At 64.4% G+C, this 10,001-nt stretch overlaps 2 protein-coding genes across 2 annotated transcripts; both read right to left on the reverse strand.

Annotated features, from left to right (window-relative positions):
* Positions 1-67: 67 nt before the first annotated feature.
* LOC309592102 (oxytocin-neurophysin 1-like) lies at positions 68-4,336 on the reverse strand. Its single transcript, XM_082315210.1, has 2 exons — positions 1,806-4,336; positions 68-1,646 (listed from the first exon to the last, which is right to left on the reverse strand). Exons 1-2 carry the CDS (start codon positions 1,923-1,925, stop codon positions 1,326-1,328), a joined length of 441 nt encoding a protein of 146 aa, XP_082171336.1. The 5' UTR covers positions 1,926-4,336; the 3' UTR covers positions 68-1,325.
* A 105-nt stretch (positions 4,337-4,441) lies between these two features.
* LOC309592293 (vasotocin-neurophysin VT) lies at positions 4,442-6,136 on the reverse strand. Its single transcript, XM_082315531.1, has 3 exons — positions 5,856-6,136; positions 5,297-5,498; positions 4,442-4,665 (listed from the first exon to the last, which is right to left on the reverse strand). Exons 1-3 carry the CDS (start codon positions 6,042-6,044, stop codon positions 4,502-4,504), a joined length of 555 nt encoding a protein of 184 aa, XP_082171657.1. The 5' UTR covers positions 6,045-6,136; the 3' UTR covers positions 4,442-4,501.
* Positions 6,137-10,001: the final 3,865 nt, after the last annotated feature.

The following is a 10,001-nucleotide window of genomic DNA, read 5'->3' on the forward strand; positions in this document are numbered from 1 at the left end:
GGCTTGCAGCAGGCTGCAGAGGCGGCGGCAGCCTGCCTCAGCCCCGCGGAGGAGCTGCCCGCCTTCCCGCTCGGCGCTGCCGTTCCTCCTCCCGCGCCTCGGGATCCCGCCCGCGTTCGCAGGAGGCGCGGCGGGGGAGCGATCCCGAGGCGGATCCCGGCTCCCCGCCGTTTGTGTGTCGACCCCTCGAGATGCTTTCGAAAGAGACCGAGGGCTGGCCGGCTCCCTGGGAAACGCTGACCCTCGGCTGCTTGTTCTCGGGGGAAAGAATTCATTGGTTCTCTTTTCTGCCGCGGCAGAAGGATCCGTCCCTCCCGCTCGTCCCTCACACCCTCCCTTTGGTGTGGCTGAATGAGAAAATGGCGCAGAGGACGGCTAAATGATACCGGCGTTTGCGTCTCTCCTTTTCTCTCCCCCCTGCTTCAGCCGTATTTTACTTATCACGGTTTTAACGGTTGGATTTGATGATCTTAAAGGTTTTTTCCAACCTCAGGGGTTCTGTGATCCCCTGGGGCTTTGGCGGGAGGTGACGCTGTAATTACGCTGCGTCCTCGTTGGCGGGTCTGGCTTATCGTGGCCTTGCAGACGGAGCTGCACTCGGCTTCGCCCCGAAACCGCTGCTTTGGGGCCGCCCGGCGCCGGCCTGGGCGTTGCTGGGGTTCAGGCAGAGCCTGGGTGCGCTGACCGCCGGCCCCTCCGCCCTCCCTCCCTCGGACCAAACACCACATCCACCTTAAATCTTTGCTTTTTACCTATGCTTCCCTAAAAATGGCTTTTTCTCCAGCCAGCCCTCGTGAGCCTGCACCTAAACCAGGCAAGCGCACAAAAAACACGGACTTTTTTTTTTTTTTTTCCTGTACAAGTTTTATTTCTAATTAAGGCCATCGCTTCCGTCTGAGTCACAGACCTCGGCTCGTCTGCTCCTGGCCTGACGCGGGGCTCGGCAGATAAGGGCTCCTGCGGGTTCTCCTCTCCCGGGGGCTCTACGCGAAGAGCGTTTCTTGGTCGCAGGCCGAGTCGAGCACGCAGCCCTCTGCGCGGGGAGAGAAAGGGGAGAGCGCCGGGTGAGACGCGACGGCGTGAGCCAGCCCTCGGAGCCCCCCCGGCGCCCATTTTCAGTCGCGTCGAGCGAGAGCGCCTTTGCTTTGTGCCCCGGGGCTCCCCGGGATTTGTAGCGGGATCTCTGGTGGCATCTGACTTGGGGAGGAGGCTGGGATTTTTGGAAAACCGTAGTGAAAAGAGGGGGCGTGGGTGTCTGCCGCTCGCTCAGCCCCCTAAATTTGGTTGCTGTCTGCTTTCCCCCTTCCCCGAAACCTCACGGTCTGTTATTGCCCCGAGTGGGGTGGCCCTGGCTGTTGGGGGCACGGACGGACAGATGGACAGGACACAGATGACCCTTTGGATCCCAGAAGGGACGGGGACCCGGCGCTGCCCTCACCGCTGCTGCAGCAGACGCCGGGGGCCGCGCAGCTCCCTCCGCTGCCGCCGCCGCAGGGTTTGCGTCCCGACTCGCAGGGCGTGGGCAAGAAGTTCTCCTCCTGGCAGCGCAGGCTCTCGGGGGTGCCGATGTAACAGCCCAGCTCTTCGCCGCAGCAGATGCTGGGGCCGAAGCAGTGGCCCTGGTTCCTGGGGCCGCAGGGCAGGCACTGCTCGGGGACGGGGGGGGAAGAAAAAGCGTGGGAAAATTATTTGGGAAAGCACCCGGGAGCCTTGCCCTGGTTTTTTCCTCCCCTTGGCCAGGATTTTCCCCACGGGAGCGCCGGGAGAGGGGGAAGGAAGGGGTGAGGAGGTCCGCCGGGACGTACCTTCCTGACGTCCATGTCCAGGACGGCGCGTTTGCCCCCGATGGGGCAGTTCTGGATGTAGCAGGCGGAGGAGAGGGCCAGCAGCCCCAGGAGGCAGACGGCCAGCGCCTTGCAGGGCATGGCTGTGGGCAGCGGAGGCTTTTTCGGCTTCTCGGCCTGGCGAGCGGTCGCGTATATATAGCGCCGGCTCCTGCTTAGGCATGCCGGCACCCGCGTCACCCGTTCCCCTTAAAAACCACAAGGCATTGCTTTCCACACCGGAGGGCTCCGCTAATAGCCGGAGGTCGAGGACGTGAGGTCAAGGCCAAGGTGTTGGTTTTCTCCTTGGCGATGACTCCGCCGGCAGCGGGGGGGAACCGCGCGGAGGCTGCGGGTGCTGTTTGGGGCCTGGGTCCCTTCTCCGCCAACCCCCGGCGCTGGGGCTGGTCGCTCCGCGTCCCCTTCGGGACCCCTCTGGCGCGGTGGGGATGAAGGAAGGCATCGCCGTAGCCGGGTGGGATGCATCCACTTGGGAATGGGGTGAGATTGTGCTTCCCTGGGCTTCAGATCCCCTCCGGTGGGGGGAAACCAAACCTGTAACCTCCTCCGGGAGCATCTGGGGTGGGAAACGCAGCGTCGGTCCTTTCCCCCCATCCCTGCCTGGCGTCAGTGGAAGCTCAGCATTGGGCTTGTCCCGCTCTGGGATGGCGGTGACACCGAGCCCGTCCCCCCTGCTTTCATGAAACGGCACCGAGGCAGCCTGAAACCCCCAACCCTCATCGCCAAAGGCCTGAAAACACAAATTCCCCCGTTGTTTCTGCCCCGGAGCTGCGCCCAGGGCTGCGACGTGCTGCCTGGGACCACGTCAGCAGCAGGCGAAGGAGCCCCTGGAGAAACGGCGGCGAGGAGGAGGCCGAAGGCTGGTGCCATCGCCTGCTCGCCCGACCCCTCGCCTTCGTTACCGCAATTAAGAGCTCCCCAGCTTGAATAAATTCCTCTGCCGCGGACAAACCTTGCGTCTGCCGAGCCCGTGACCCCGGTCCCTCCCCGCCTCGGCTTAATTGGGAATTACGCAGCCGGGAGCCCCAGAGCCGCGACCTCTTCTCGTCCCCTCCGCCTTGCTTCAAAATCTGCCACTTAGCGTGGCCGCGGTGGCCGGCGGCGAGGGCAGCCGGGTCCCCGTCACCTGCCCCGGGGTCAGGCAGGCGCTGAGTCCCCCTCCCCGGGGACGAGCCGGGCGCTGGGCTCCGCGTTAACGGGTTGGAAAGGGAGCTCAGCATCTGCCACGTCCCAGCGCCTCGGCCCCGGCTGCCATGGGGGAAACAGCGACCAGGAGCCCCCGCGGCCGCTCTGGGGGTGCCCGGACCCCCACGGGCAGGGGCGAGGGGTGTTTTGGGGAGACAAGCGTGGCAAAAGCCCACCCCAGTTCTCAGCTGCTGGTGCTTTTTGGGACCTTGGCACCTCCCGTCAGCCTGGAGCGGGGTCCCGGCTCAGCCCCGTGGCTGTGGGAGAGGTTGGGGTTCACATCCCGCACCCCGGGACAGGCTGAGTGCCCGGGGCACTCCGCACCTCCGTTTCTTCATCCCACGGGCGTCCAGCTCCGCGTCGCCCACCCGCACCGCCGCTGCCGCTCTCGAATAATTCCGGGGTGATTTTTTTGGGTCCCCCGCCTCCCCGGGGCTGGGGTAAGATGCTCGTCGCGGGGACCAGGCGCCAGGTTTAATCCTGCACCTCCTTCGAGGTGCGGGGAGCCGCCGTGGGCAGGATGGGTCCCTCTGGCGCGGAGGAGCTCCACCTCCCCGGAGGTGCCACCTCCCTCGGGGACATTATAAAGGACGAGCTGGCCCCATCGCCGCGGCCAGATCCCAGCCCGGAGAGAGGCCGGAGCGGGGACCCCGCCAGGGTAAGGGAGAGGGGAGAGGGTTGGGGTGACGGCACCCCGAATTTGGGGGGTGACGGTGGAACAACCGGGGGGCTGATGCTGCCCAGCGGTGCCTGGTGGGGACCCGTTCGGTGAGCGGTGCTGGGGAAGGGGAGAGCAGCCCCGGGGGGCTGTGTGAAGCTGGGGACCCCAAACCTTTCCGCTCTTGGGGGGTTTTTTTGGGTGGTTTTCCTTACTTTTTATCATTTTTAGTAGACGTGGCTTGAAGCCGCCTGTCCTGCCGGTTCCTGAAGGCAACGGGGCCCCGACGCTGCCCCAAAGAGGGGTCCTGGACACGATGGTGGCACCTCCCGGGGTGCGATGCTGTCCACAGCCTCCCGGGGCTGGGGTGCTGGCTGTGACGGGAGGCTCAGCACCCATGGGTGCTGCCGGGGCTCCCGGGGTGGGGCTTGATGCCCGGACCCCAAATGCCAGCTCTGCCCGGGCTTCTTTCCCTTAGAAAGGGAAAAGTCTGCAAGGATGGGGCCAAATCCTGCACCCAGCCCAGCAAAACCACTGCGGGTGGGAGCTGAGCCGCACGGGGCTGGATGGGGATTTGGGGAGCGGGGGGGACGAAGCCCCAACAACCTCTAACCCCCACCCCACCATCCCCGAGCCTCGGAGGGGTCCCCCAGAGCCCCCCAAGCCCCGGAGGGGTCCCCCGGAGCCCCCGCGCCCCGTCCCCAGCGCCCCGGACAAAGCCACCACAGTGCACGAGGACGTTTATTGGGTCTCGTATTTACAGGGCTGGGGTGGGGGGATCGGTGAGGGTGCGGGGGACGCCCGGCACCCCGCCTCAGAGGAGGGGGTGCTTGCCCTGCTGCTGCCGGTTCGCCAAGTGCATCAGCTTGAGGAGCAGATCTCCAGCCGAGCCGTCCAGCACCGTCAGGTTCTTCTCCGCCGCCTCCTGAGCCCCGTCGCTGCCCTCGTCCAAGCAGCCGGCGTCCATCGTGCAGGTTTCTTCAACAGAAAGCAAAACCCGAGGGGACGGGTTATTGAGGACGGCGGGTGGTTGATTTTCCGTGGGGAAGAGGGGCGGCGGGCCCCGCGCGGCTCGCGCTCCAGCTTGGTCCCTCCCGGTCGCCGGGGAGCGGGGCCGGCTGGGCTTTTCCCAGCACATCGGGGAGGTGGTGTGCGCCCGGCTGGGAAATTATCTGTGGCGGCTCGGGAAGGGGCCCCGAGCCCAGTCCTTACCGTAGAATCGCAGAATATTCGGGTTGGAAGGGACCTTTGAAGGCCGCCTGGTCCAACCCTCGCCATGGGCAGGGCCATCTCCAACCAGATCAGGTTGCTCAGAGCCCCATCCAGCCTGGCCTTGAAGGTTTCCAGGGATGGGGCATCTCCCACCCCTCCGGACAACGCGTTCCAGTGTTTCACCACCCTCAGCGTCAAAAATTTCCTCCGTGTATCTAGTCCCAATCTGCCTATCCCAAAATTATCCCAAAACGCTGCTACTGCTCCCTGCCTCAGTTTCCCCGTTGGAAGCTGAGGTCTAACCGGAGGCCCGACCCACGCCACCGCCACCCCGCCGTGGTCCCAAGCCACCCCGCCCTCCCCTCGCAGGCCCGCCGACCCCGAACCCCCGTCTCACCGGCGGTGCAGCAGATGCCGGGTGCTGCGCAGCGGCCACCGGAGCCGCAGGGCTGCCCGCCGGCCTGGCAGGGCGAAGGCAGGTAGTCTTCCTCGGCGCAGCGCCGGGTCTCGGCCGTGCCCAGGTAACAGCCCAGCTCCGCGCCGCAGCAGATGCCGGGGCCGAAGCAGTTGCCTCTGTTCCCGGGGCCGCAGGGCATGCACTGGGGGAAGGAGCCGCTTCAGTCCCCCGTACCCCCAAAAAAAAGGGAGGTACGCCCCACCGACCCCGCTTTGGGGGCTCCCCGCGCCCTGTCCCCCTGTGGGGGGGGTCCCCTCCTTGAGGTGACAGCAGCATTTTGGGGTGGGGGAGTCACTCATTCCTCTGCCACCGCCCCACCGCCTGCCCTTGGGCATGTCCCCCAGCCTTCCCAAAAAACGGGGTGCGCCGCGCTGCCCCGGGGAGCGTGGCACAGCCGAGGGCGCCCGCAGGCGACGGGGAGCCTCCGCACCCCCCCGAGCCACCGCGTCCCCCCGAAACCCCCATCCCGTCCCCCCCAAACCCCCGTCCCCTCCCGTACCTGTCGGAGGGCTGCGTCGGCCAGGGCCCGCTTGCCGCCCCGGGGACAGTTCTGGATGTAGCAGGCGGAGGACAGGGCGAGGAGGCAGAGGAAGGAGAGGGGCAGCGAAGGCTCTGCCATGACGGAGGGGGCTCGCAGCCGTGCCACGCGTGCCAGGGGAAGCCGCTCGCCTCGCCGCTCGCCGGGCATCTGGCCCCGTGCTGCGCCGGCCGCTATTTATGCTGCTGTCGCCCCTTCCCCGGGGAGGAGGAGGAGGAGGAGGAAGAAAAGGGCTGGGTTGTTTTTTGTTGGGTTTCTTTCCCCCCCCCCCCCCGAATCGCATCCAAGCAAATCTGTGATTGAGGTGATTCAGTGCAGGAGCGCAAGCGGCAGCGCTCAGGGCTGGTGGATCCCCCCCACCGAGCCGTGGCTGCTCCGAGCGGGCCCGGGGCCACCCCAGGGATGGCCAGCGCCTGGGGAGGGGGGCTGGCCGGGGAGGGGGCGGGGGCTCGGTCAGAAGGTGCTGGTTTGGGGGGGATGCGGGTGGGGGGGACGCTGGCTGGGGAGGGGGGTGGGTTTGGGGAGGGATGCTCGGTCAGGAGATGCTGGTTCGGGGAGGGTGGCTGGCGTGGAGGATGCAGGTTTGGGAGGGATACTGGTTTGGGGAGGGATACTGGTTTGGGGATACTGGTTTGGGGAGGGATACTGGTTTGGGGAGGGATGCTCAGTCAGAAGACACTGGTTCGGGGAGGGTTGTTGGTTTGGAAGGCTGCTGGTGTGGGGAGGGGTGATGGTTTGAGGAGGGATGCTGGTTTAGAAGATGCTGGTCTGGGTGGGATGGGGTTTGGGGTTTGATCCCAGTTTGGAGGCGGCTGCTGGTTTGGGGAGGGGTGCTGGTTTGCCAGGGATGCGGGTTTGGGGAGGGATGCTCATGCAGAAGACGCTGGCTCAGGGAGAGTTTTCGGTTTGGAGGATGCTGGTTTGGGGAGGGATGCTGGTCTGGGAGGGATACTGGTGTGGGACGGCTCCTGGTTTGTGAGGACTGTGGGTTTGGGGAGCGGTGCTGGTTTCGGAGGGATGCTGGTTGGGGGTGATGCTTGTTTGGGGGGGGGGGATGCTCATGCAGAAGACGCTGGTTCGGGGCGGGTTTGGAGGCTGCTGGTCTGGGAGCGCCGCTAATTTGGAGGCTGCTGCTCTGGGAGGGATGCCAGCTTGGGGGGAGGCTGGTTTGAACGCCGCTGGGCCGGGAGGGGATGCTGGGGGGGTGCCGGGGTCAGGGCTGGGGGAGAACTCTGGGGTGCACAAAGACACCCCGAAACCACGGGGCTCGGCCGCGGCGCCGGAGCGCAGGGCACCAGCGTGCGGAGCGGGACCCTGCCACAACCCAGCCCAAAGGAACCTGGCCTCGCTCCCCTCTTCCACCACTTTTCTCCGAGAAACAAGGCGGCAGAGAAACCAAGGGCAGCGGGAGAGGGGAGAAGGGAAAAAATAAAAGCACCTTTGGGGCTGGCGTTGACTCGCCTTTTGGCACCCAGCGGCTCCCACCCGCGCTGAGACCTGGCACGCTTGTGTCGCTGATGGGCTGTCCTAAACATCGGTATGGGGCAAATGGCAGCGCTTTCCCCCGTCCCATCCAGCCGTAAATATTCCTGCTGGTCCCAGATAGCCTTTCCAGCACCTGCTGCCCCCCTCAAAGCATCGGGGTGATTCGGAGGGGCTCGTTTGGGGGTGCTGGGAGGGATGGGGTGAGCAATGGGGGGGGGGGGCAGCAGCTGTGGTCCAGCCTCTGGGGTGATTTTTCTACCCTTGAGCCCACTCATCTTCATCAAAGGTGAGGAATTGAGGCAGAGAACTGTAAAAATCAGCCTGGGGATGTCTGAGCGTCGCCGGTCCCCCCCTGCTCCCATCCCTCGCTCCCTCACCCTCGTCAGCGTCCCTTGGCTGCCGAAGGGGCCGGCGCAGCCCCGGCTGGAGCGAGGGGGGCCCTGGGCGGGGAAGGGGCTGCTGCTCCGCTCGCGCATCCCGATCCACCCTGGCAAAACCAAAAATGCTTTGAAAAGCAAAGCGAGCGCCGTGCTGGGCCTCGGAGGCAGCAGCGAGGGACGTCGGGGGGCAGTGAACCTGAGAGCATCGCTTCGGCGCCCAGGGGAAACTGAGGCACACAGAGGTAAGGGCAAGCATCTATTTTGGGGCGATTCTTGCGGTGCTGGGGGTCCCATCTCCTGCCCTGTGATTTTTGGAGGGATGCATCAACCTGGGGGGGTGACGGTCCTGGCTTTTGGGGGGGTTCCAGAGCTTTTTGATGGGTAAAACGAGGGTGATTTTCCCCCCCGAAGTGGGGTGAAGGTAACCACAGCCCCTGACTCGGGTCTTCCTAGGAGCAGGGGAGCAGCCAGTTCCCAGATTTGCCCCGTGCCCACGCCAGAGACGCTGAATCACCCACGTGGGGCAGCCGTGGGCAGCTTTAATGACCGATATTATTCGCACCGGCCACGTTTCCCCATCCAAGCCCATCCCTTCACAGCGGGAGCCGGAGCCCACTTGCGTTGCAGGGCCGAGGAGGACGCAAAAGCCCTCGGCTGGGAAAACTTTTCTTTAAAAGAAACCCAAATGTCAGCTCTAAATTGGGTGTTAGACGCTCATGCTCCGTCTCTTCATTACTGTATCGTAAAATTACATTAGCCGGGAATGATCTGCATTCAAATGACTCTGTGTCTGGAATGATAACACAGGAATATGAGATTAAAATGTAATTATGCTCTTTAAAGTCAAGGAAGTTTAATAAAATGTTTTTCCAAGTTGCAGAGGCTCCGCGGCCGCAACGCAGAATCACTTATGGGAATCAAGGGGAGGATGAGGTGGGAAGGGAGAGGCGGGGGGGGGAGGCAAAAAATGAGTAGAAAACATAAAAAGGGGGTTTTGGGGAGGAAAATATTGGGGTCCCCTGGGGTGAGTCCTGGGGGAAGTGACTCAGGAGGTGGGGTTTCATGGGCAGACTCAGCCAGGAGCATCCTTGCTCACCGGTACCCGGGGTGATGCTGGGGCCCCCAACCCGCACCCAGCTCCTGCTCGATGCTTTGGGGCTACTCGAATCCGTGCTCCAAATCCCCCCAACATCAGCCACGGCGAGGAGGGGGGGGGGGGGGTCCCTTCTCCGCGTCTCCGGCACCGGATTTGCTCCACCACGTCCCTGCTCGTCCCCAGGCTCTTCCTGGGGCCCCAGAGGAGCCCCCTTCGTTAGCGCTGATCTCCTAACGACATGCGAGGCGGGCGAGGCGGGCGCCGCGGCATTCATCGGCGGCGTTAGCTGCCTGCTATCTATAACCCAGCGCGCCTCGGCTCGCGGAGGAAGGCCCCGAAGGCCTGCCACGGGGCGAGGAGCGGGCAGCATCCTTCGGTCCACCCCCCCGGCCCTCCTGCTCCGCCGAAACACGGCCCCGGCTCTTCCCAGACACCAGCAAAGGGGCTGGGGGCCGCTGGAGAGCCTCGGCCGCGGCGCTTCGCTGCTTGTGCCCTTCCCGATCGCTTTTCACATCGGGGAATAACCCCGGTGTTGGGAAACGGGGCGTCCTGCAGCGACCTGCAACGCTCCCACGCTGTTTCGCACCCTCTGGCTGCACCCATAGCTTTAAAGCAACAGAAATTACGATTTTCCAATCCTTGAGTGAGCACACCCTTGCACATGGTGAGGGCAAACCACAAGTACATCCCCCCCCCAATCCTTCATTAACAGCGAGAGCTTCGTTAGCGGTGAAGCCTCCGCCGAGGTTTTTGAGAGCCCTTCCAGAGGCAGGAGAGCGGCCGGAGGTCGCGGAGCTCCGCTGCAGAGGTCGAAGTGACAAAGTTTAATCAGGATAAATTAGAGGACGTTGGGTACCGTGTGGAAAACCCGATTTTCAGCAATTTGTGCGTTTTTCTGCCTTTGCTGTGGCTGGAGGGGGATGCAGCAGAGAAGGAGAAACCTGTTAACCCCGTTGCTCACGCACGGGGGATATAAAGCAGGTCAGGCTGGCAAAGGCGCGCTCCCTCCTCCTGCCTGGCCGCGCTAATGCTCCTCAAATGGGCCTGTCTTCGTGGCGTTCAGCAGCCAGCCAGCCTGCCACCAGCGTTTGACCCAGTCGCCGTGAACGGGTGGCTGATGGGGGGTTAATGGCTGGAGGCTGATGG

The sequence above is a fragment of the Platalea leucorodia genome (genome assembly GCF_965183815.1).
Source record: "Platalea leucorodia genome assembly, chromosome: 6".
Lineage (NCBI taxonomy): Eukaryota > Metazoa > Chordata > Aves > Pelecaniformes > Threskiornithidae > Platalea > Platalea leucorodia.

Bases quoted from the DNA above. Each gene is read 5' to 3' on its own strand.
- LOC309592102 (XM_082315210.1), bottom strand. From the start codon at position 1,925: ATGCCCTGCAAGGCGCTGGCCGTCTGCCTCCTGGGGCTGCTGGCCCTC. The intron at 1,647-1,805 runs GTACGTCCCGGC...GTCCCCGAGCAG, and splicing joins TGGACATGGACGTCAGGAAG to TGCCTGCCCTGCGGCCCCAG.
- LOC309592293 (XM_082315531.1), bottom strand. From the start codon at position 6,044: ATGCCCGGCGAGCGGCGAGGCGAGCGGCTTCCCCTGGCACGCGTGGCA. The intron at 5,499-5,855 runs GTACGGGAGGGG...TCCTTCCCCCAG, and splicing joins CCGACGCAGCCCTCCGACAG to TGCATGCCCTGCGGCCCCGG. The intron at 4,666-5,296 runs GTGAGACGGGGG...TTTCTGTTGAAG, and splicing joins CGGCATCTGCTGCACCGCCG to AAACCTGCACGATGGACGCC.